Source organism: Aplidium turbinatum, chromosome 1, assembly GCF_918807975.1.
Source record: "Aplidium turbinatum chromosome 1, kaAplTurb1.1, whole genome shotgun sequence".
Lineage (NCBI taxonomy): Eukaryota > Metazoa > Chordata > Ascidiacea > Aplousobranchia > Polyclinidae > Aplidium > Aplidium turbinatum.
Window position 1 is genome coordinate 26553203 of NC_137472.1, and position 27653 is coordinate 26580855.

At 37.0% G+C, this 27653-nt stretch overlaps 1 protein-coding gene across 1 annotated transcript; it reads left to right on the forward strand.

Moving 5' to 3' along the window:
- The first annotated feature begins 4703 nt into the window (after nt 1–4703).
- LOC145775507 (uncharacterized) lies at nt 4704–21782 on the forward strand. Its single transcript, XM_082586806.1, has 4 exons — nt 4704–4957; nt 7428–7632; nt 19811–19935; nt 21202–21782. The coding sequence occupies exons 1-4, from the start codon at nt 4727–4729 to the stop codon at nt 21385–21387; spliced, it is 747 nt and encodes a 248-aa protein (XP_082442932.1). The 5' UTR covers nt 4704–4726; the 3' UTR covers nt 21388–21782.
- Nucleotides 21783–27653: the final 5871 nt, after the last annotated feature.

Consider the following 27653-nt stretch of genomic DNA (forward strand, 5'->3'; position numbering starts at 1 on the left):
ATTGTTGTGATTGTGTAGTGCAAACATGTTATTGTTCAATTAAGAGTGGTCTTGGTAACAAGGCTGTATTAACCACCCCTCGTACTCCCGGCAGGGCCGGATTTAGCCTAAGCGCTGCCCTAGGCAGATACGAAAAGTGCCGCCCCTCAAAAAAAAATTTTCAATGGTGCGCTACGATTTATATTTTCAATTCCTTACAAAAAAGTTATTTGCACTGTTTATTTGAATGCATCATTGAATGTCATTGTATAATGAACTAATTGTTTAATATCGCTTCCGGCGGGCTTTTTTTCTTGCAAACAAATCAATAATTTCTTCAAAGTCTGTAGAAACAAGTAAAGATGAGTTAATCCTCAAAAATGTGAGATCATTCAAGATATCATTCGTTGTTTAAATACTTTAAGCATCAAGGCAAGTACAAAAATTAGCCTGCAACTTTTCCATCAACCTAACATTGACTAAAAACATTTTTTCTAGGCTCCTTTAAATTTACTAACAGTGAAACAAACCGAGCAAAGATTAATAAAAATTACACAGACAAACCCTAGTCCTCCATAGCCTACTTAGCGAGACAGATAAATAAAAGAAGCGCTAAGCAGCACATATTGTTAAAAACCAATCAAGCGTGAAGTACTCTAGAGGCGATGACTTGCCATACATGACTTGCCGCACTGCTTATAAATGTGTGTGATGTGATAACATATTTATTAATTCCTGTATATTTATTGTGAATTATTATATTCACGTACTACAGTATTATCAGAGATGTACGTATACGCGCAAATTCTACGCCATAGACTTGCGGCGTAGACTTTTTGCTTACGCTAACGCTAACGCTTGCGGCCACATTTTTTTGGATAGTTGTCGCTGGAGGCTACGCCGTAAAATTTTCGCGGTTTTTTAGCGCATAGCGTCAACGCATACTTTTTAATGTCTTTTTTTCGCTACAACACGCCAATACCTTCCAGAGCTGCAGTTGAAAGAATGTTTTCAATGGGAAAAGACATATTGAAACCAAAACGCAGCAGAATGTCAAATGAACACTTTCAGATGCTTGTGTTTCTTCGTGGAAATTCAAAACAAAACTTGTTTGTTTCGAGTAGTTTAGCCTATACCGTGTGAATGTTTGGCACCTTGCAAACAAAATGAATATACGCTAGTGTATGCGCTGACGCCGCCAACTGTTTTTACAAGTTACGTTGACGCATACGGCGTATGGTTTTTCGAACGTTTGCGTTTACGCTGACGGCGTCAATATTTTTTGTATGCGCGTACATCACTGAGTATTATCAATGTAATATATTCGTATATTTTTCCGCCCCCAATAATTTGCTGCCCTAGGCAACTGCCTAATCTGCCTACTGCTAAATCCGGCCCTGACTCCCGGGGGTAGGGGCACGGCTGTTTATCGGCTCAGTCATTTCAGTTTGTTTAATGTTTTTTTTTGCTATTTAAAATGTTCAGTCGCTTAAGTCACGCAAGGCCCTATATTTACCGCTTCCAAAACACCGGTTAGTAGACCCACATCACTGTTTATGAGCCTACCCATATTCATATTGAGTTGGTGCAGCATTTTTCGGCAATTTTAAATAAAAAATATGACAATACTGCTACAAAAACTCGACATTTTCTTACGCTGCAATAATCGGTTTTGTATTGTTGATCATCACTTGGAATGACTATTTTAAATCAGCGAAGCCAGTAAGAGTCTGACTCATTTGTTATTTGAAGCAAATTGGAAAGAATGTCCAAAAGTGCACTGTGCAAGTGTGCACGACATAACCTACAGCAAAAAGAAATCGTCGCATGGATACTTAGCCTATACAGCTTATACCGGTGCGAATAGAACGCATTTTATTTATGATGCAGCCGCCGGTAGCTGCAATCGTGCAAGGAAAGAACTAGTTTTTTTTACTTGAGTCCGTTTCTAGCATCTTAACGGTTGTATGGCCTACAATTTCGATCATATTGCGTGCAAGTAATTTTATAAATTTTATATTTCGAGCAGATCCTCACTTTCTGAAAAAAGTTAAGGCATGGCTACTTGGAGATGCTGCCTGGTTTGTCACATTTTTGTAGATTTCTTTGCTGTCTGACTGAAATGCTCTAAAAAATCAGATTTTGCACTTTTTGTTGACTTGTAACTTAATAATATAAAATCTTTTCGTTGCCTTAAGGAAACGGTAAAAAATGTCAAAAAGGAAGTTAACACAAAACTGTCGTAAATTTTTTTTAAATGTTCAATCAGACAGTTAACAAGTGGCCAACAGTCTATACCTGCAATTTTCTGGGTCAAATTGTCTTCGTTTTTCCCGTCCTTGTGATGTTGAAACTCTGCGTCACCTTGGGAAGGAAACAAAAAATACAGTATTTTAAATATTATATTTGAAAATTTCATTTATACAGTTCTCAAAAATTGGTAAAATTTGGAAAAGTCATGCAGAATGTAAAAAATCCGTTAAGGGAATTGTAAAATATTTATTGGCCAAATCTGACAAATAAATCTGTCTTGTTTATTTTGCGTCTTTTTGTTCCTGCATAGGTCTGTAATTATAATTATCCAAAATAAAATGTAAAAAATTCTCAAACATATTTGGTGGACAAACTTGTCCTCTTTTTAGACGATGAAAATAAGGTAGGTCTACTGTCAACACTACTGGAACTTTTTTTGCTTTCCGCAACGCTCAGAGTTCATTGTGGATACCACCACTACACCATGCAGGTTTACAATTTTCCATATAAAATGGAATTGTTACCTGACTTATCATTAGTGCGCCTGCTACGAGAGTCGTCCACACACGTAAACACTCAACAGGCACACCATTCTTACATGAATAATACCTAACCGGGGAGGCGAAGTACTTACTCCTGGATTTACTGTTGGCGTACTCTGAGCGAAGGAACCAGCCGTGGTAGATGATAATCTGTGGGTATATAAAATGAAAGTTATTGGCTGCCTCAAGTTTATCTACCTGTCTCAACTTTCCTCTTGCTGATGTTAGAGCAGAGTAGGAGGTGACTGGTTAAGCTCGAGAACTAGCACGTTTTGGTAAAGTTGTAAATTTTACTTTTAGATGATTTGTGTGTGTGAGATTCTTCTTGGTGCTCGTTTGAAGAGGAGCACCGGCGTGTGAAAAAAAGGCCACTGCGTTCTGACATCTCACTTGGTGGAGATGCCAGAGAGGGGTAACCAGAGGGAGGGTAGCTTTTTTGCTGACATTTGAAACATTGAATTCACTTACCGGCTCGGTGGCTTAGTGGTTAGTGCGCTCGCCTTTGAAGCGGTAGGCATGGGTTCGATACCTTGTCGGGTCATACCAAAGACTTTTTAAAAATGGTACTGAATTTAATTTCTGCTTGGCACTGAGCACTGAAGTGGATTCGGGTAATAATGTACTCAGTTGCGCCTCTATACGGCTGCATTGACACTGTCTGCTTTGTAAAGCGCTGTAGAGCAACGCATTCTGCGATGGATACAGCGCTATACAAAAACTAACATTATTATTATTATTAATAAGCAGCCTTGACTCTACGAAAATCTGAATTAAATGTGCTCTTATTTGCTGATTAATTGTTTCAAACACATTGAATAGTCTGCTTCTATTCTGAACACATTGTTAATATTGTTAATTAATCCCTACGCAACTGTAAGTGGATTAATCCTCAGACAACTAAACTTTTCTTGATGCGCTATATTAGCACGGACGAATAGATTTCACATTTGACTTGTAGATGCTCGAGCCGTCGAAATGATTCCAAACAAATAAAACCACGTTTAAGAAAAATCGTAGTTGGCTACAGCCAGTGCAAACTTATTACTCTTTTCCACTGCAGTTGTATTTAATGATGGCTTATCAGCCGGCTTACTTAAGCAATGTCGTGTAACATTAGTGGTTTAGCGCCCATCCGCTTGACACTCCGTTACTCTGTCTCAGTCATCGTTTCTATTGATCCAAAGATATCATCTATGTAGCCTATGCTTAATCCACAAGAAATAGTTTCGCTAGATGTAAACTGTAATTTCTTTGTGAAATTTTATCAGAAGCAGCAATTTTCAAACTGTTTTTTTTTGTGATGGGTTCTTCTTTTTTCAATGGGTGAATATCCCTTTCTTGGTTACATTAGTCATATCCACTGTGTTAGTGAATAGAACTTAGCTTATTACGTCCAGCCGTTGCTGAGTAAAGTTTATGAAAGAAAAAAGAGTCACAGTTTATTGTTTTGTCTTGTCGTACGTGAAATAGATTCGTGCCAAAACATCATTGTAGTGGAAGCACCATGGCGCAAGGACGAAATCTATAGCCAACTCTATGTTTGTGATGAGACTAATAAATGAATATATGAAATTTAAAAGCATCTCGCGGACGCACGCTGTCCACGATTCAGGTTTCCCACCTCTGTTATAAAATAACGCATGAAGCTATGTTTATTCACTGGGCTTTTGACCAATACTCTGAATTGTAAGTGATCCGATTTGTATCTTGGTTTGTGCTCCGATATCTCGTTATTATTGAGCCCAAATTATCCTCAACGGCCCTGATTGTAGGCCTTCATATTGTACTTACTATACAGAGGCTTGTGCACATTCCATGTTTAGTAACATTTGTTCAACAATGAAGCCTTGAATCTTTAACGATTTTGTATTTAAGAACGAAACAAGAAAACAATCAATTCATCCATTTGGAATGTAGGCTAGTAATCTAATAATGTGTTTCTGTTTTAGAAAATGGAAGATTGTAGCCAAAGAGTGGCTTTAGTTTTAGGAGGTGCTGGAAACGTAGGTTCTGGGGTTGTAGGAGGATTTCTAAGAAGAGGATATGGACGTGTGGTTGTCGTGTCCAGAGACCCAGTCCGAATGAACAACCTGCGACAACAAGTAGGGGATGCGAGCGACAGGCTTGTGTGCGTTCTGGGTGACGTTGGCAGCGAAGCAAGCGCTGAAGCGGCTCGACAGGAGGTGAGATGGTGGCTGGATTTGTCAACCGCGTTTTTAAATGCCTTATGCGGTCACATGTCAGATTAGTGTCATTTAGCTGTTGACTTGTTGTCATGCGATTATTAACATATTGTTCTGATGACCTAGTTTATATACGGTTAGCGGATTGCTCAACACTGTATGAGTTGAAAAAGGTTAATTGAAAGTACAATGCAAAGACGAATAACCTTTATGAAAAATTGAATCTCAAATTCATTTCCGTCTTCATTGAATAATGACATTTCTTAAACTGTAAGGATTAGCTTTTGAACGTTCTTGTAAGTCTGCTACTTTGGGAAAAGAAAAAATAGTCCATGTAAAGTCACGGCTTTTTGAAAATACACCTGAATAAGCTGTTTTGTTTGGTGAGCTTGCTTTGTTTTTGAATGAGAATGAAAGACGTGACAGGTATGGCTGTTTTCTATACATTGACAATTTTTCGACAACTGTTACATTTGCATTGAACGAACGCATAACCTACCATTTTTTCATTATTGTGCATGTTACAACTTTCGTTTCGACTAGCAGCCTCACAACGGTTCTCCTGAAAATAATCTACTGCAGATGAACTTCAATGTGCTAAACCACCTGGGTTATGCAAAACAGACTTTTGATTTTCAAAAGGGAAATATATTCAGTACTCACTTTGAAAGAAAATTTTACAATCAAGCTTAATAAAAGTTTTAAAAATCTGCTTAAAATCATAGTTCGTAAAGGATTGTGTTCCCGATTGCAGAATTGTTTCAAAATTGTTTTTGGTATTCAGGCTAACGTCGGGTTGGTAAGAATTTAAATTAAAAGGACGGAAAGACGAGAAATTTCATCTTTGTGTCAACTTTCAAAAATGTGATGTAGATCTTAGCAAAAACACAATTGCGTAGCCTATGCTGAACAGGTGTCGAACCGACTTCCTTCCGAAAGTCTTACCAGCGCTCTCACTACGTCCGCAAAGTCAACAAATGTAATAAATTAAACTTAAAATAATATTTTAAAAGTTAAAATAATATTATCCCAGTCAGCTTATGAGCTGCAGTGCCGAAAGTGATACGTTGGAGAAAATGTTCAACGTTGGTTTGTTCAAAGCTTTGTTGGATTATTGTTGCTTCCCGAGCTCTTATAATAACAATCGGTATGTTGTTTATGTTGTTATTTCAAGTTAGATAACTTGACAAAAGAAGCGATACACAATTTATTTTAGAAAGAAACGTTTAGTTGAGAAAGTAAACACTTTGTTGCAGGGTTGTAGCACATCGGTTCCAATCAGCTAACTTTTACGCAAAAAAAAGTAGATTCAATGCAAGTCTTACTGTTGAAACCGTGTCTAACACTGGCGTCCGGTAAAAAGCTTTTTATTTCGAAGTTGAACAGTCTATCGTTATTTTTAACATTCTCAATAAACTACTTTAGTTTTGCTGTATATTTTCATAAAAGCTTTTAGTAGGCTATTTGACGTGAACATTTTTTTGCGCTTTGCTTGTGTTGATGATGCCACAGTAGTTTCCGGTTATTAAACCCACCTCGAAAACAAATAAATTTGGACTTGTTGAGTATAGACTGGTAGACTGATAAATTTGATAAAACTGATAAAGTAGATTTTTTTTGCTTTTACGGTGCTTAAAATTTACCACCGCCAACTGCATCGTGGGTAGAAGTTGCTTAATGTTTTAACTGCACATAGCAATGAATGACACAACAAGCATTTTTTTGTTTATTATCGTAAAAATATCCTTAACTTCTGTGTTCAAGGCTTGTGGCAAAGTGGTCCTCGGCCAGGACGATGTCATGTCTTAGCCAGACTTGGGCAACTACATAATTCTAGTTGTCTAATTCGATAAATTAGGGCGAAATGTCGGTAATTCTAATCTAATTCGGTAAAAACTTGTTTGCTCTAATTGTAGTTCTTATCCAATCTCCAGTTTTGCTAAATTTTTTAGTTTGTCCAACAGTACTTTTAGCAAAGGGAAGGATACTGCGCTCTTATCAACGTTATACAAAGAAAATGCAATAAAACGCTCAAGATCAAAGTGTCATTCCATCCCTTGAGCAGCAAAGTCATCAAAAATTTGATTAATTCATCAATTCACTGACAGTACAATGTATATTATGACGAAAGTGGTTTTGGCGTTGTGATGGTGGAATGACATTTTGATCCCGAGTTGCCACATTGGTGTTTTTATCCAACTAAAAAAAGATATGTGACCACTGCGTCCAACTAATTCTAATCTAGTTTAAATTCTACTCTAATTTGTGAAAACTTGAGTAGCTCTAATTCTAATCTTATTTCTAATTCTAATCTAATTTGTAAAAGCTTAAATTACTCTAATTATAATTATAATCTAATTTCGAAAGACTGCAAAAATTCTAGTTGTCGAAGTCTGGTCTTAGCTCATTCCCATTTGAATAAATAACAACACAAGGAGCAAATGAATTGATATTTTATGTTACATTACAGGTTTTAAACCAATGCAATGGCGTAGTAAACGACATCGTATGCGCGATCGGCTTCTCATGGTGGCAGAAAGGTCTTCTCTGTCAGCAAAGCAAGCTGGAGCTCGAATCAACTCTCAATTCTCTTGTAGTTGCTCCATTTGTCGCTTTCAAAACCTTCATTCCCCTTGTCAAGGATAATTCTACAGGATCTTTCACCTTTGTAACGGGTAATTAGTTTATATTTTCAATTTGACTATATGATAGCACATAGCCTGTGCGGTTATTTTTTCACTTGTATTTAATTTTCGTCTTCATGAAAATGATTTGTGCAGGGCCTTAGTTAACACCTGCTCATTAGACTGCTGTTTAACATCTTTCGCAATAATCAAAACTTAAAACAAAGTAAATGGAAATGTCTTTTGACTTACTTTTAGAGATGGCCGCTGCAAGCAGTTATTCACCACTTAGTTTTATTCTTGAAATTATAGTGCTAAGTTCAATAATACTAAAAACTGTCTTTTTTGAAAAACGTTTTTCACTTTTTCTGAGGTACAACTCGTTGTAAATTGATAGACTATTCCCCCGAGCAAAAGTGCTGCCAATTGCCGAGCCGAAAAACTATCTTGCTGCTCTAGAATTGAACGTGGTGTCCTAACTGTTTTTATTCGCAGAAAATTTTAAAATCTAAAGAAAGCGAGTGTTTTCTGACAAACAGTGGCGCATGCAGAAAAATTCAATTGGAAGGTTCCAATTTATGTTTTAGCATCTGGGTAGGTTATTAAACTGTATTAAAGGTTGCTGTCTGTGGTTTGCGACGAAAACAAAAGTAGGTTTGCAATGAAAAAATTATCTATACACTATACTATACCGTATTTATCTTGTACTCACGCCATTGTTGATGAAGCGATGCCACAGTGGCGTCACAAAAGGCGACAACGTATAAGAAAACGTTAGTTGGCGACTTTGTGTCACATTTAGCAGACTCTGCACAATCAAACACTAATTTGTGCCTGCAAGAGCAATTTGATGCTTGAACTTTTTGCTTGATACAAAAATACTTCAAATTTTTGAAGCATTTTCTATTTCTTTTTCTTATTAGGCCTATTTTGAGGCATACCGCATGAAAGTTAGGAAGCCATTGCCTCATCCAAGAAAGTGCTGTGGATTTGATAGAATATTTTTACTCACAGCTAAAAAAGGTTAAAAACCGCATACCGCGGCACGCTATCCTACTTTGTAGTTGCCGATTGTTGGTAAAATCAAATACCGAACAGTCACAGGGTCATAATCACAAATAGTTTGTGAGTTTTGGATCCCTAAAATTAACCGGGTAGATAAATTTCGTTCTCAACCACTACGCTATTTACCCTCTACACTGTTTCGATGTAACAGAACACCAAAATGATGTTTTGCATTTTCTTTTCAAAAGGCTAGTGGTGTGTAGCTTTAATAAGTGCATGCTTTCAACGTTTCTCATAAATCCGTTGCTAAAAGTGCATAATGGTAAAATCATCAATGCATTTTATTATTTATTTCCATCAAACCAATAGGTTCATGTTTACTACCAAACATGGAAAAAACAATACAAGTAATAATCATAAAAACCCAGTTAACAGATAATCCTGTTGAGGAGAATTGTTAATAGGCTAAGTAAACTGTGAATGGCTCCAATGAAATACGACGATTTGACAAGAGCGTCAGAATTGCAGAGAGCATTCATATAACAATTCTTTCTGATTTATTATTTGTTTTAATCAAGCACCATTGTATTCTAATCCTTCACGAGGAAGAAACGTAATGATGATGATGAAGTGTTTTGATTTTCAACTTCATTGCAGCGGTAGCCTACACAAGTACGCTGTAATGCTGTATCGATATTGGTCAGTGTAGTGCTGCTTGATTTGTGAAATAACTGGTTTTCTTGCTCTTCGACATCTTTAAAACGGTACCCGGTCAGTTGGTCGACAGGACAATTGGTCGACAGACAATTGGTCGACAAGACAGTTGGTCGACAGGACGTTACGTCGACAGAACGATTCATTTTAGGGTTAGGGTTAGTTAACTAACCTTAACCCTAACCTAACTCTAACTCTAACCCTAACCCTAACCCTAAAATGAATCGTCGTCGACCTAACGTCCTGTCGACCAACTGTCTTGTCGACCAATTGTCCTGTCGACCAAATGTCTGTCGACCAATCGACCGTGCACCCTTTAAAACACCCAAACAGACAGGTCTAGGCTGAGTATTCGTCATAAGCCTTAGTTGTTGTGGCGATACTAAGTTTTATGCATGATAAAATGTGAAATATATTTTCAAGTTTCAACGCAACTCCAATTTTAAACTAGTTGTATCGATTGTGATATACTCTCCTTACCCTTTCTAAATGTTTGATGGTCAAGATATATGAGAGACTTCCGCATTTGCTTCACTAGTTAAGTTCGGGTGTAGGGCACAGGGATAGCAACATAGTGAAGGATTTGTGGAAATGCATCATTTCTATGAAACATCGTTTCCAAATCTTGTTTCTTTTTAGATAGTTTTGGTATAATGAAATAGCCTAGCCTACTGTTTGTTTGTTTTTTTGAAAAAAAAACACGTTTGTTTCAACAGCTCTATTCATCATTTTTGGTCAATGGAGTTCGTTATCAATGAAATTGGAGAAATGCTCGAAATTATTATTTTTGAACTTTTGTGAAGAGTTTTGCTGCGTATTGAAGAGGTGCTTTCAAAGTCTCGTATTCTTTTTGGAAACACACATCAATAGAATGTACAAAACAAATAGACGTTCAAGAAGGTGTTAAGAATCTTGTAAAATGCTTCATCATTTATCCACAGTGGTGAGTAAATCACTTACCCGTTGATATGAAAAAGGCAAATTTCATTTGTTTGGGAGAGGTTGAAATATTGTCTCATGTCACGCTCTAACGCACAAGCATTTTTACGTTCGTCACGAATGATTGCCCATTGTGCTTTTATGTATACTCGATTGGTATCGCGCTGTTGCGCCACCTTGTGTTATACGTGATACCCGTTTGAGAGTGGATGATCCACAAATGGCGTTAACTATGTTATAAAATTTTACATTTTCATTTCACCTGTACAATAAAGGTTGGTAGTTTGAGGCTGTTTGTATTAACAGCAAGTTATGGTTGTGACAAGCAATATTATTAAATAACTGAAAATTTTATGAAGAAACCAGAGGCTGGTTTCTAGTTTGTGAGTTTGATCGGATGCGATAAATGTGAAATTTAATCGTTTACCAGAAAAAAGAATGAATGAGTCGCAAATAAATGCTATTGCGTAATGAATGGTTGCAGGTAGTATGATTTGGTTTCCTTTATCAAACCTGATTATGAAATAACTGTGCTTGGTGTCCAACTTCTGGTTGATTGGTATGTAATGCATGGACACTTCCTTCCAGTCTAGGGAGCGGCTGATCTTGTTCAAGTTTGATTAAAACCTTTAAATGGAAAAAAGATAAGGTTTGGATGGAAGTTGACAATCTTGAAGTTGGAAGTTAATATCTCATACACATCGACATACCTTTTGAGGAGTCACAGGGAAGTAGTCCAAGATGGCACCACTTGGAGAAAGGCAGTTCCTTCATTATTATCAATTTGCAATTATCTCCAATTTGTGTACGATGCTAACCGCGGCAGTAGTGACGAAAAAAATCATCATCATCAAGCTCCTTCCTCTCGTCGAGGGTTGGAGGCAATGAGGCGCTGCATTTTCTGCTGCAGTTTTGTAATTAAGCCATGACGAGTCTTCAATATCATTAGTCCAAATTCTTGGTGGTCTGCCCCTATTTCGTTTGCCGTTCATTTTTCCTTCTAGTAGTTGTCTTTGAATAGAATTATTGCGAATCATATGGCCAAAATATTTCAATTTTCTTGATTTAATTGTTTGTAGAATTTCCATGTTGGTTTGTATTCTAGAATCTAGATAGTACATCTTTGTTTGTGATTTTATCCTTGGGGAACCATGAAATTTTAAGCATTCTTCTATAAACCACATTTCAAAAGTCTCAAGTCGTTTAACCATTTGTGATGACAGTGTCCATGTTTCTGCATTGTAAAGTAGTCCATATATAGCATTTCATAATTCGTTTTCGAGTGTTGATGTTAATTTTGCGTGTTGTTAATGTCTTTTTCATTTTTACGAAGTTGTTTCTTGCTATTTCTATTCGTTTCAATATTTCCGTATCGCATCTGCCATCTTCAGTTATTGTGTGTCCCAGATAGGTAAAGCTTTTGACTTGCTCGACCACCATTCCGTCAATAGTAATATTTAAACTTAATAGGCCTACATATTCTTTTCTTGTAATAATCATCGTTTTCGTCTTGTTTGTGTTGATTTTCATGTGATATTCCTTTCCAGTATGGTTTACTTTTTTTATGATTGTTTGGAGAGCTTCTGCTGATTCTGCCAATAAAACAGTATCGTATGCATACCGTAGGTTGGATATATTCATACCTCCTAAGCTGATACCCTCCATTCCACCTATCTGTCTGAAAATCATTTCAGTATACAGGTTGAATAGACATGGAGATAGTATAGCTTACATCCCTGGCAAACTCCACGTTTTATGTCCATTGCACCAGATAAATTATCTTCCATCTGAATGTAGGGGAGAGTGGGGCACAATTGGACAAAAAATAGTAAAATAGAAGTCCCGTCTGTATTAAAAGTCTAACAAAATCTAACTTTTGCACCATAACAAAGTATCACACTGTTAACAAAATGAGACAGTGAAACAACACTTAGGCAATGCATATTAAATACTACAGTCAATTGAAAAAAATATTGTTTTTGTCCAATTGTGCCCCGGTAATGGGCACAATTGGACATTTGCAAATATTATCAATGGTTTAAAAACAACAGTTTAAACCAACACAAAAGTAATCAAGAAACTGACAAGGACTCTAATAAATAGATTTTACTTGTTTATTGCAGTAAAATCAGGGACGTTGCCACGGGGGAGGGGGGTCTTGGAAAAGCAATTTTACCCCCCCCCCTAAAATTTTATCTTGTCTCCCAAAATTTTTATTTTTAATGTTATTACAACGTTTAAATGACATTGCGTTGCATGAGACCATGCAATATTAAAAGAACTACTTTTACAGTATGATCTACCATGTGTGTTGCTGTCCAATTGTACCCCAAAATTTGTGTCCAATTGTGCCCCACACACCAACATCGATTTAAAGTTGGGCAGGGACAACCTGTTCTAAAAGTCAGGTCAAAGCAAAAGTAATAAAAAGATACTTTACTGTATATGGCTTGAACAGAAAAAGAAAAAATCTAAAAATCTTTACTTTACATAAAAAAATTACGATTAAAACAAAATCCGCTAAAAATACTATACAGGTGCTAAAAGACTTCCCACCGCCAAACTCAATACACGACCAACACAAACTCTTAGAATTTTCATAGTACAACGACTAATGTGAAACTAATTTTTTGCCAAGGCAGGGACTTCCAGAGTTTCCAATTTTTGCTATAAAATGCGATGTCCAATTGTACCTCAAGTCCAATTGTGCCCCACTCTCCCCTACGCCTTTTGCGTCCAATATAGATTAGCTATCAGTCGCTGATCTTTTCCATTTAAACCTATATCAGCCAAACATTGCATCAATTTTTCGTGTTTAACTCTGTCAAAGGCCTTTTCATAGTCTATAAAGCAGGTATAAACATCTTTATTGATTTGATTGTAACGTTCACATATAGTTCTCATATTGAAAATTCCTTCCCGTGTTCCCTTTTCCAGGCATAAAACGACTTTGAGTTTCATTAATTTCATTTTCGATGATTTTTCTATTTCTTCTGAGAACAACTCTCAGCAAAATTTTTAGTATATGATTCATCAGACTAAGGGTTCTAAATTCTGTACACTGTGTGGCTTTTGGCTTCTTTGGCAGTTTGACAAGAATGGATTCATTCATTTCTAGTGGTATGTGGCCATTCGTGTAGATGTTATTACATAAGTCATAGATATGTTTCAGTCCTTCACAATTCAGAGCTCTTATCATTTCCGTTGTTATTTGATCTTTACCAGGAGCTTTATGGCTTTTCAATTCATTTATGGCTTCATCAAATTCAGATTCCAGTATGGGTTCACCTTCTTCATTGTTAATAGCAGGAATATTTCCTCTCTCATCTCCATAGCCTATAGGTCGCTAATATAAGCTACTCTTCCCATCTTCACGTCGCCAGATCTCGCTCAAAAATCATTTTTCCGTCTTTATTTTTGATGCAATTGTTTTGTCTTCCTTTAAATTTTTATTACCAGTCATTTCTTTAACTTTTTGATGCATATCCCGTGACTTGTGCGTATAGTATCTAATTGTTCTACTGTATAGTTTCACACTGTTCATCCCACCACTTTTGTTTTGCTGTTTTGACACTTATGATTTATTTCTTTATGTAGCTTAAAATAGCCTACTGGATGTTATTGTCTTTGTTTCTTTTTCTTTCTACCATCAATCTAGAATCTCTTAATTCATCCATGGTTGCTTAGAGGCTTTTTTCTTTTGTTTTAAAACTTTTTTGCTTGCTTCATTCAAGTTCTTCTGTATTTCATGCCATTGGTTTTCAATCATGTTCTCAGTGTCGCCTTATCGTGGTCCAGATTCGTTGTTCAGTAGGGCAAATTTGTTGTTCACCAAAAGATTGTACTGTCGTTTCGTTTTTTCAATTGTAAGTTGATTCATATCTAACTGTTCCAAAATGGGGTTTCGTTTCGTTTTTTTCAGTTTTATTTGCACCTTTACAACAACTGGATTATGATCAGAGTTTATTTCAGCTCCTGGATACGTTTTGGCTTGTTTTATTGAGTTCTTGAATCTTTGATTTATCATAATGAAGTCAATTTGGTTACGATATTGATCTCCAGAGCTATGCCATGTGTGTAATCGTCTGGGTGGTTGTTAAAACAAAGGTTTGCTATTATCAGCTGATTGAGTTTGCAAAATTCCAATAGTCGTCTTCATCGTTGGTTCATTTCCCTCAAACCATAATGTCCTGTTACTGGAAATTCATATTGGTTTCAAACTTTCGCATTCCAGTCTCCCATTATGAACGTAATTTCATTCCTTTTGGTATACGATAAAACATTGTTTATATTGTCATAGAATTTTTCTATTTCTTTATCTGTATGATCTTGTGTTGGTGCATATGCCTGTATGACATTTATGTTGAAAGGGGTTCCTTGCAGTTTCATCATTATAATTCTGTTGGACATAGGCCAATATCCCATCATTACAGATGCCACGCTTTTCTTGATTAGATTTCCCACTCCATGCATGTGGTTACATCCGCCTGAATAGATCATTACGAAACAATCATCTGCTATTTTGCCATTATCTTTCCAGCGTGTTTCACTAGTTCCCATAATATCAATACCCATTGCTTTCATCTCCTGTTTTAAATTGTCATAACGCCCTATAGTATGCAATGTTCGTACATTCCATGTTGCTAGTTTGAGCATCTTTCCTCTAGTTATCAGACAGCTTCCGTCAGGCTCATGCCGTCCATAGGGCTTTGGGCATGTGCCGTCATCATATTTGTCCATACTGGTAGATGGAGATGCTCCTTCCCTGTAGCAATTGAAGGATCTCTGCAGGGGTCACGGATCCATCCTTATATCTCACTTCATTGTTACTGACGTTCATTGTAGACTACAGATAAAAATACTCGATGAGGCTCCAATCTCTTTCGAGGTGACTGGCCGTCACTCGCTTTGTCAAGAGTACGCCCTAGCGAGCCACATCGCTTTGCTGTTACGCCCTTAGAGCCATTGACCTGATTAATGAGTTCATTTGCCTCTCCAGCCGATCCAGTCTTCATGCACTTCAGGGATTGACTTCCCAATAAAACATGCCAAACCCAAACCATTTAGACATGCACCTCACTTAGATTAGTCCGGCAGTCGAACCGTTACCAGGGTATGGCCGTTGGTGTGCATTACCAACTACATGGAGCCATAAGTGAGACTTAGGATTTTAGTGGAGGACCAAAATTCTCTTCCCACATCAGGGATGTGCGACTGGCAGGAACAGAGATGCTACCTCTCATGAAAGCCCCTACACCCGAAAAAATGAAACGAAAAAATCCAAGATTCAAGTTTGTGTACTGAGCCGTTCTATATTGATTGAGAAGTGGCGTTTGGTGTTTTAAAAATTTTGAAAAACATTTTAAAACTGAAAATGAAACATCAATCCCACGTACCGAACACAGAGCAATTTTGACAAACAGAATTTATCGATTCACTTCATAATAACACAATTTTGGTAAAGAGGTCACTTTCTTCAACCACAGACATATACAACCAAGCAATATTCATTTTCAGTGTAGATATGATAAGCAGTTATTTTTTTGTTACTTGATAAGGGCTAACGTGTGTATGGCCGAAAACGTCTGTAGCTTATAGTTTATGTTCAATTTTAATGGATTATGTTAAATGCCGTGTGGTCACTTCATAATAGGCCTACATTGTGACGAGCTTTTTATCACCAACGAATCAAAAGCACTCGCACAACTTAAATTGTCCTTGTGGAACGATAGCCTACAGGTCAAGTTTCTAGTGCTTGTTGAAACATTCTTGTACAAGAATTGCATGCGAAACAACATGATGATTTTGTCGTCTCACCATTTAATTAGGAGAACTGTTTGCAACATTTCTCAAATGGAAACCGATGTTTGTAAATTATACTGAGAATTGTTTTCGGCTATTTTCATATTTATTCGGTACCGTAGTCTGAAACTTTCTATTTATTCAATAAAGTGACGTTTTGTTGGCGTTTAGACTCGATTATTTTAATAAATTATCGCGATCATTGCTGTAGTAGTGTAGTTGCTAACGCATGGTACGTAGTGGTCAGCAGCTGTGATTCGAATGAAGATGTGACTATACTGTACTAGTTGCAGAAATAATGACTATACGTGACATGTTATGTTGGAGTAATTCCATTTTTATCATAGCTGGCAATTTACCCTACTAAAGTGAAAGGCTTGTGCGTGCTGGTTTGAAGCAACTTTGACTGAAGCAAAAGTTTTTTTTCTTCTGTTGTGTGCTGTATAGTGTAGCTACTGTTGGCGTATTGAAGAGCTAAACTGGTGTAATGAAGTACTTTCAAAGCAAATCCATAGCACTTTTTGCAACAATATCATTGAGCTTACCAGCGATTATTGTCATTCATTTATTGCCTTCTCCAAATTGATAAATTGGTTTCACTTTCACTAACATATTATCATGTAATCTGCAGTCCATGCGTACGATGCGCACTGTTAGATGCCGACTTACTGAACCAGCCACATGGATCATGCTTCTCACCCGTACTATTTAACATCTACATTAGTGACATGCCAAAAACTACGTCACGCCAGTATGGCTATGCTGATGATCTGGCACTTCTCTATTCTGACAAGTGCTGGCACTCACAGACGATGTCGCCCAAGGGCCAAATCGCAGACTAAGGTTGAGGAGGTTAAAATTGAGCCTGGCAAAGACTACCGTCACCTTTTCCCCTGTGCAACATGGGATCGACGCGCCAGTTATCGGTTTTTCTTAGTGGAAACTTCCGAAGAGTGAAGCTCGATTGGCAATTGACCTATAAACAACACGCTAAAGCCCTCCACGCTAAGCCATCAGCACGCAACAACTTGCTGAGATGCTTAGCTGGAACATCCTGGGGTGCTAGTACCTCCACACTTCGTACAAGTGCTTTTGCACTTGTTTACAACACCTCCGAATATGCTTTCCCCGCTTGGTGCCGCAACGCACAAACTAGCAAAATTGACACAGCCCTCACCATCACCATGAGAACAATCGCCGGTTGCCTGCTTCCAACTCCCACAGACTTTCTGTCGGTACTAATTAGGCATTGCTCCAACTAGACTGCGTAGGGAAAATCACGTACATACGCTTGTTTTACAACCTATATCAAGGGATGACCATCTCAACCAGAGGGTCCTAAAATCGCACCTTTAAAAGCCCCAGCGTTTGAAATCTCGACGCCCTTTTCCCCGCCATGCTGTAGCTATCTGCAACTCCAACTTCCACATTTCCGAAATTTGGAATAGTGATGTAGGCCTATCTGTACAAGTGTACATACTGTTAAAATTTGAGATTGTATAATCAATCATACGCAAAGTTACAAGACTGTACAAGTGTACAATAATGTCAAATCTTTTTAAACACCCTGCACTACGTCTGCAAAGAAATCTCGAATTTACTGCAGAGTTTTCAAAACTTTCTTCAACATCGGCTTCTATAATAATTTTTGGCATTGACCCCCTCTCATTAACATTGTGATAATCTTTGCTTCGGCGAGGTTCCAACTTGTTTTTTTTATCCGGCTTTCTCCTGATTCCTCTCTGAAACAAATTTTCACTCAGGAATGGTTTGGTTGGTTTTGAGTCTTTATCCTTGGACTGACAAAGCCTTCATAGGTTATTTCAAGTAGATTTGCATTCTTGAGGCTTTTGCCGCAGGCTGGTTACCGAGATTGACAGAGTAAAGTTTCCGATTGTTGAAGTCTTGTTGCCGGGGAATTATTCCATCCATTAGGTGTCGCTGAATGGAGAGCAATCCTTAGAATGCGTTGCCCAAACGTACACCTCGAAAATCCACCAAACGCCGCTTGATCTTGAAGCTTCTTCGTCCACGAAGTCACGCGCTAACCAACTGAGCTTTCGGGGCGATTAAATACAGCTATATTTACCAAATAAGTTCACTCGATTAAATAGTCCTTTCTTATTGAGCCAAGTGACTCCCGTTTGAAAACCACTGAGTAAACTCGTTCTTTTCATGCTTTTTTCCCCGCGCTTTTTGAAGTTAAGCAGCAAAGTTTTCGCTCTTCAAGTCGTAATCTAAAAACTGTATTCGTGATAAATTTAGACCTGGAGAAAAACTAAGTTTAGTAAAATGAAGAAGATAATTCGATTGTGAACGGTTTAATACCAAGATTTTCAAAATTGATCAAGAACTCAGAGAGAAATTACATCCTAATAACAGTATCAAGAATCCAAGCTTGCGGTTGCCGTAAACCAGGACAAAAGAATTTCGTTTTCACAGAAGACAATAGAAGTAGGCTGTCAAAATATGGAAAAAAAAGTTGCCGGTTCTGGACTGAAATGTGATTATAATTATGTCATTAAAATACAACTTTAAATTGTGCAAACTAGTTATTTTGGTCATCAAATTGTTCATAAAATTATCATTTGACTGGTAGCCTAACTTTATTTAACTTGTTTTTAAATACTTTTTATTTCATTTTTACCACTTTAACGGCAGCTTTGGTGAAATAATAATTGCATTTAAATCGCCAAAAATTGATTAGGCCTACACTTATAACTTTTGTAAAACCTTTGAAAATTGAAACTGGAATTGATTGATCAAAGTTTATTTCAACAGAAGCAGTATGTCTGTATTTTATTATATGTAATTATATCCAGAGATGTACGTATACGCCGTAGACTTGCGGCGTAGACTTTTTGTTTACGCTAACGCTTGCGGCCACATTTTTTGGATTGTTGTCGCTTGAGGCTACGCCGTAACGTTTTTGCGGTTTTTTAGCGCATAGCGTCAACGCATGCTTTTTAATGTCTTGGCTGTTGTTTACATTTTCTTTTATCAAACTTTCCAAATTTTGAATAAGTTGAAAGAATGTTTTCAATGGGCAAAGACATATTGAAACCAAAACGCAGCAAAATGTCAGATGAACACTTTCAGATGCTTGTGTTTCTTCGTGGAAATTCAAAATAAAACTTGTTTGTTTCGAGTGGTTTATACCGTGTGAATGTTTGGCACCTAGCAAACAAAATGAGTTTACGCTAGTGTATGCGCTGACGCTGACGCCGCCAACTTTTTTTACAAGTTACGTTGACGCATACGGCGTATGGTTTTTCGAACGTTTGCGTTTCCGCTGACGGCATCAATATTTTTTGTATGCGCGTACATCACTGATTATATCTCTATTTTTATTTACTTTTTGTCACTTGTCACTTTTTAAAATTCTTTTATAGGTTATATTGTCCATTTAAACTGTCTTTGTTGCACTTGCAAGTGTTGATTGTAGGCCTATTTTTACAAAATATGACGAGATAAAAATTTTATTTGTTCTCTTTCTGTTCTTGGTTTGGTGGTGTTTTCCAAACCGTGTTTTATTGATGTATATTTTAAACCAATTGATGGCCATTTGCTACCTAACATCACTGCTAAAGGTTATAACATTTTGAATGTTCCCAGATCTCAAGGAAAGCGTGGTGGTGGTTTCTTGTACCTTGAAATGTGGATAGAAGGTTCTTGTCGCATTATTTAAAACAAAACGCCTTTTCAAGTAATGGAAATGAAGATGTTCAGCAGGTTTCAACCAAACTAACTTTTCACTGCGTCCTTGTAGGTGGCGGTTCAGACATGTACCTAGTTCCAGGGACGGGCTTCATGTCAATCGGAGGGGGTGCCTCCCAAGGCCTTGCCAGGGCCGGTCTAAAAGAACACGTAAACGATCCAGTTTGTGTCACTGAGGTGAGTTCAATCTATCTCGAATATTCATTCTCCTCATCAAACAAATCACCTCACCACTAGTAGCTCTTATCTAATCGTCGCTAAGTTTGTACAACTTGAGATTGTTGTGGCGAGTTAGTCTGCATTTAATTCATTATTTTGAGAAACTTATCAATCTATTAACTTTCCACAAAAGCCATGACAAAAGTTTGGTGGGTAGTTAAATAGGGGCAAAGTGAAAGAGAATAAATGTTTTTTTACTCAAGTTAAAAGGCTTATTTTATTGTATAATGTCCATGGAAAAATGTTTAATCAGCTTTATGATAAGCTGCTTTGTTGAGATCTTAGCAACGGTGAGACTGCATGAGTTTGGTATGCAGCAAAATGACGCTGTCGGATACTTGGAGTACAATAACAATATTTATTGTTTACGGATTACGGTAAAATATACAACATGTGCACACCAACAACTAACAAGGTTTACGGCAGTGGTTCTCAACCTTTTTGTCTTGGTTCAAATGGAAATTGAAAGAAACATCATTTGTTAATTCAGAGTTCGCAACGGTTGGCTTAAAAGTAGTGATATTAAAGAAGTCGGATTTTTACGTCGCTTTAACGTTTCGTTATTCGGTATAAGCAACTGCAAGCACTTTTGGCCCGGACGTTGTTTATAGGAAGCGTGAGGCGTTTATAAAGGAAACTGGGTTTCAATTATTTAACATGTTTAGACTAAGAATTTATGAAAATGTGAAGCAGACTGTTTAGCTTCGACTATTGTTGGCTGGAACAGGAACATCATTGCATTTGTGTATTATATGCTATTTCTATCTAGCACAGAGTTTAAATGTTACACACAAGAAAAAGGATTAGGATTACAGTATAATGTTTTCAGCTTTCATAAACCTTCATCGGGAGGTCCAGCTTTGTAATAAACGTTACACTTGGAAAAATGATCTGTAGGATACCCTATGCTAACAATTATTGTAAGGTAAATAGTATTCTTAAAATCGAACAATGCAAGTCGACGTCATCAAAGTTAAAATTAAACGTTTACCGTTTGTACGTCAAATGGCAAACGTTTAATTTTAACGTTGTGCTTGATCAGATAGAGACCTTGGCGATAATGGTCTTCCAAGGCTCTTTGTTATTTGACATTTGTATAAAAACATTAAATTCACAATTTAAAACCTATACTTTTAGTTAAAGGTAGGGGCTACTGTAAGTTTAACGCATTATCGTTATTTTTCTTTGGTAAAGAGTTGAATTGATGTAACAGTTTTGTTACAGATAAGTTTCATGCTGGGAGTGACACCCGTGCCCGAGAAGATGCCCCCTGCTTTTACCTGGATATTCAATCAGGACGCCGGGGATGCCATCACTTTGGCAATCCTGAAAAGGGCGGGAAGAGGGAAAACGAGTGTTGTGACTTCACTAGAAGATCTGAAAACTTTGGCACAAAATGGTGTCTTGTGAGGAGCAAACCCATTTTGAAGACAGCCAAAACATACATTTTTTCAAGTTTTTGTATTTTAAAACATTATATTAACGAAACATAACGTTCTTTAAACGCCATAACAGTTTTAAAATATTTTGCAAGTCTGTTGTACTCAAAGACGATCTGTATGCATACGCTAACGAAACTATTCTACCTGGTGTAGCACGAAGTGATGCTGGCTTTATTACACTTTTACATTTCTGATGTTTTAGTCTGCTTTTGATAAGTAAGTTGGTTGAAATTTTTATGAAATGTTGAAAAGTCATTTTTTAATCATATCAAATTTACAATGATTTTTTTGTTGAAAAGTTTGCCAATGTATTTTTTTAAATTGCATTTTATATTTGCCGAATAAAAGAGTCTGATGCAGTCAGCCATTTTCTTGTAATCTATTGTTGTTTATCAAAGCTGAAAAACCAGCACGTTTGTGTGAATGAATTCTACCGCATGATCTATGTCTAGGCGACTCCACGGTGCCTCTGGAACCGTCCATGATTGGACCGAGGTTTTATTTGGGGTTGATGTTCGCTAAAGATGCTGCACTTGTGGCAAAGTTCGGTTATGTTTCCTAGATTTTTCTATAGTGAGGCAGCATTTGGGGTGTAGACCTGCAAATCTGGGCATCGATAGCACAAATGATGTCAATGTCATCTGCACTTTCCTCTCTATCGAAAGTTGTACCCCCTTCTGCTGGTAAGCGACTTAGAGCATCCGCATTTTGATTATCCGTCGTCTTCCTATACTCAATAGTGTATGTAAATTGCGACAGAAAGAGTGCTCAACGAGCCAAATGGTTTACCTGTAAAGAAGGTGTCGATTTGGCCCGACCAAAAAGACTAAGTAACGGTTTATGGTCAGCGACCAAACTGAAAGATCTACCAAAGAGGTAGCCTATTGATAAAAAAATATTTAGTGCTAAAAAAATAGACAAAGCCTCTTTCTGAATTTAGCTATAGTTCTCTGAGAGATTGCTAAAAACCGTTGAAATGTTTGCTATAGGCCGTTCTGTGCCATCTGGGTAACGGTGGAAAAACGTAGCAGCAATAACCACACTAAAAGCATCACAAGCGACACCTACAAGTGACGCGTCGAAATGTGTAAGAACCTCATCAGTTGAAAGATAATCTTTGGGTTGAACAAAAGAGCTTTTTTTCCCAATCTCCAAGGAATATCCTTTTTCGTGAGACATTACAGTGATTCCGCTTCTCAACAGTAGAAACTTTGAATAAAATTGAAAGGAACCTAAAAACGAACGTCGAGAAGATATGTCAGTGGGGCCAGACATCTTTAGTATAGCGTTTATATCTTGGACATTCGAAGATGCCCAGCCTGGACAAGATGTGTCCGAGCATGGCCAGTTTGGCCACTTGGAGATGCGGCCTGATTTGTCACATTTTGCAGATTTTGATTACAGCTACTGCTAGTGCTTGACTGACATTTTTTGAGATGTTTTTACTTTTTGCGGTTTCCTAATGACATAAAACTTTTTTGTTGCCTTGGGAAAGCAGTAGTAAATGAGAAAAAGTAAATTGAAAAACGCAAAATCAGACCATTATTGAACAATTAACAGTCTGACTAAAATCTTCGAAATCAAATTTTCTTTGTTTTTCAACATGTGAGGATGTTAAAACCTATTGTGTCATCTGGGGAAAAAAGTAAAGAAAGCGTAAAAATCTAACTTTTAGAAAAATTTATTTAAAAGTTCACCCAAAGTTAGAAAAACCTGGGAATTTCTGCAGAATGTGACAAATCAGGCCGTATTTTTTGGTGGCCATGGTCCGAGGTAGGGGAAGGTCGGGTTAGTTGAGCCACTTTTTGCAATTTTTTTTATATGAGTTGCTTTTATTTCTTCATTCACAGTGCTCTACCTTCTGCGTATATTAAACAATATTTGTAGGAAAATACAAGCCTTATCGAACGACGACAACCACAGGTGTTTAAAAACTAGTAGTCAAATGGCTCAACTAACACCACGGTAAGGGTTAGTTGAGTCACAGACTGGGGTTAGTTGAGCCATCATTTATTATTTTTGAAAACACAAATTTAACCACGTTTCTTTTCCAAGCCTTAGTTTATGTTTAAAGTAATAATATCAATGCATGAAAACAGGTTAACAATTGTTCCCAGAGTCGCTCGTAACTCAATGTGCAGATAAAATAATGAAGGTATCGCTACGGCATCCAAATAACACCATTTCATTATAGCTTGACCACGTTTATGAGCTTTCGTTGAGTTTTATTTAGTTCAAACAGATTTATTGGACAGTAAACAGACTTATCCAACGGCTGCAATCTATGTAAGGTGTGTGGAGGTATCGTAAGCATTATAACGCCCTTTATACACTGGCTCAACTAACACCGAAGGCAGTGGCTCAACTAACACCTTAACTATACCGCCATGAAAATGTTAAAACTACAGCAAAACTTCATGGCACACCATGCCGCTTTTTATTCAGAACGTACCGTAATTTGGGGTGAATAGGGACTGCGGGGTGAATAGGGACAAAAAATATATTTTTGTATGTTTTTAATAAAAAAAATAGTTAAACTTTATATTTCAAACACAATATTTGCTTTGCAGATATATATAAGTTTATTGATAATTCAAGGCTGATAACTTTTTTGAATAATAATAGGGGAAGGTTTGGTTAGTTGAGCCGGGTAACGGTTGATCCATCCGGTTTTATCGCAACGTCGTGCATGGTTAGTCAACCGTTTCATAACAAAAATATGGACAAACTTGAAGTCCATCAGCACATGTAGTTTTAGGGATTTTCTACAAGCAGAAAAATTGTGAAGCAGTTAAATGTAAAATGGTAGGTAAAAGTAGTTTTGAAAAAAATAAGAAATGTGTTATTTTTTCCTACGATGTTTCATCGTTGTCTTAATGGAAATACTGGGATAGGTGAGGGTAACTTACTCTTTGTTTTAGTAGTTCTCGTTGCTTGATTAGCCAGTTGGTTCTTGGAAATTTTTCATGAATTTTGAAAATGATGGCGATGTTAACAGTTGAGCCACTTGCAATGTTCACGGTTGAGCCATGCCTTTATCATAAGGAATGTAGTTTATGAGCCGATGGTCCTTACGTATTGCCCTAATTTTGTTGTACCGTACTGTAATTGATGCGTAGAACTGGTGTCCTAGCCGGGGGCGGTCCACTGCCTCCCTTAAACTTCCATAAGAGTAGTTTTTTTTGTAATGCGCCAGTTTGAGGGTAATTTTTTTAGCACTACCCCCCTTATAAACTTATTTTTCTCGATTGCAACGCCACTGGTTGCTAATGTTCGTTTTCTTCACAAACCTCGCGAAATCGTTTCAGAAAGATAAAAACACCTTCGTGCAAAGTTTCCTATTCAATGATTCTCAGTGTTTTCAGAAGTATAAATCTCTGTTCGTTCAATGTTCACTGTTTTTTCATTTTAGGCTAAGACACTAGACACAATACACAGTTTAAACTTTTTTTGATTGTTTATTTGCAAGATGTTCAAGAGAAGAGTTTATTGTGTTTGATGCAGATTGAGCTCTGTTTTGGGATATCTTTTGGAAGTGAAATAATGGTGGATCAACCGTGAACAACGGGTGGCTCAACCGTGAAATTTAGGGTATCATTTGAGCCGGCTAAATTTCAATTTTAAAATGCCGATAAATGATATAAATCGGGGTCAGTCGCAAACACAAACATGTTCACAAGAACCGCATAAGACTGAAATTTATCATGATGGATTCGGATTTTTGGTAAAGTTTGTCGTTAAATTTTTATTGCAGAAAAATCGATTTCTGGCTCAACTAACTAGACCTTCCCCTACTTATATTGCAACTGCACAGAGACCAAAATCACTTGGGCAAATTTTTTTCTTATTTATTTATTATGGTCAAAACTTTGTTTGTGGAAATCGGTTTACAGGCAAATACACTTTTTCTGGGTTTGCACCTTGTTAGGTTGAGTATCCTACATATACAAAAAAATTTTGGACCAACTACGTTTACGTTGATTGTGTGTATTTTTTATTTTATTTTTCATGACAAAAGTTTCAACTTTTGTGGGGTGAATAGGGACAATGCCAAGAAATTACAAACCGAAGTGGGGAGCCAAGCGGCACAAAAAATATACCAGCACTTTGCAAAAAGCTCTTGAAGCTATAGATGGGGAAATGACATCACAAAAGTCAAGATAAAAAGCCCCAAGGAGGTCAGCTGGCTTTAGGAGAAGCATTAGAGGAACATCTAGTTGGTCGACTCTTGTTATGTGCACAATGGGGATAGCCCATGGACAAATTTGGCATAAGATACATCGTAAAAGCTCAATTTGATAAAAGGGGAATTTAACACACAAAGTTTAAGAATAAGTTAATATGCCGGGTAATGACTGAGTAGACTCGTTTCTCAAACGGCACAAAGATGTGTTGGCTCAAAGGCTGTGTCAAAATATCAAACGGTCAAGAGCTGCAATCTCCTTTACAGCCATAATAGCTTTTTTGACAATTTTGAGAACACAAGAGATGTGCCGCCTGGAAACATAATGAATTATAACGAGACTCCAACCTCAGTGATGATCCTGGAAAGAAAAAAATTGTTGTTAAATAAAAATTTAATTTTTCAATTTTTTGATATTTTATTTTAATAAAAAAGCTTTTTGCCTCATGCCAAGCACCAGCAGGTTCAAACAAACATTACTTCAAACCATCAAGTACCAAAGCTTCAGATACGGTGTTCCTATTCACCTCATGCGCAGATCGAAAAGGTTTAAAATTAGAAAAAATAAAATGTCCCTATTTACCCCAAAATTTGGGGTGAATAGGAACATCAGTTTTTTTCCAAATATCTCAAAATTCTTAGGATTTATAAAAAATACAAAATTACATAAACATAAGTCTAACATATGGACATAAGTCAAACTACTAAAAATGGCAACACTATATATTATTGGAAAAGCCTGTGTAGCAAAAACCTTTAAAATTGTCCCTATTCACCCCAAATTACGGTAGCTTGTTTGGTAAGCTACCAAACAAATTAAATGAAACTGTCTCAGTAACCAAGTAAAAAAAAAAAATTATTAGACATAGGCCTACCTCTATTATCAAAATCTACTTTCCAAGGTCAAAACACAACTTTTTAACTTCAGCACCACATATATTATCAATCGTCAACTCAAACCAGACGGGAGACCACGCGACGAGAAACTTTAAGATCACGTGATGATAAAATGTGGTTACCTCATCACATTTAAGAATTAAAAGGGGTGGATCAACTAACCCAGCGGCTCAACTAACCCGAGCTTCCTCTACTCTACCTGTGGTTGTGCAATGTGCAAACTTACACTTGTCTTTTCTACACCTCAGGCCATTTGAGTGAAGTTGCTCAATGAGCCGTCTGAGATTCTGGACATGCTTTTCAGCAATAGTGCCACTGACAAGAATGTCGTCTAAGTAGAGTGCGACTCTTGGAAGGTCGGCTGTAAGGCCGTGCATTATCTTCTGAAATAACCTGGAGCAGAAAGTATTTCATAAGGTAAAACGTTTTGTAAAAGTAGCCTACACCAAGGTGAATGCTTAATGGGAGTCATTTTCGACTGTCAGGATTAAGTCGAATCTGATTGTAGATAGGCCTATCAGCTAAATCTATCTTGACGCGTACCCACCACCCAACTTGTGCATTAAGTCCTCTGGCAAAGGTATGGGGTGTTGACAGAGATGGGCAAGATCACCAGTATTGGTGGATTGATTTCAAGATCAAGATCACCAAACTATGTGATCTTGAAGATCAAGATCGTGATCTTGAAGATCAAGATCACTTTTTGTGTACTTGAAAAAAATGAAGTTTTTGAACAATAATGTTGCAAAAAATAATTACTATAAGTAACCTGGGTAAAGGTATATAGTTGGTACTGTAGTTGCTAACTTTTACTTTTAACTACTCGATCGCTGGCCTAAGAATTGTAATAAGTTAGTGACTGTTGCTATTAGGCCTATCAATTGTTGACGTAGTTTGTGTAGAATCGCAACGTTACACCCAAGGCGAGGTTAATTACAGTAGTTCTGAAAAAGTCGCAAAATTTGCAATTAGTTTTATACTTTTTATTTATAATAAATAAATAAAAATAAACTTTGAACTGCATCATGTTTTACCAAATTTGTGTTTGGTTCATGTTTTTATTCGTGTTACAAAGTAGTTTTAACTTTCACTGTTTCACTGTATTATGTTCAGTTCAGTTGTTTTTATTTCTGACCATCATATCAAAAACAATA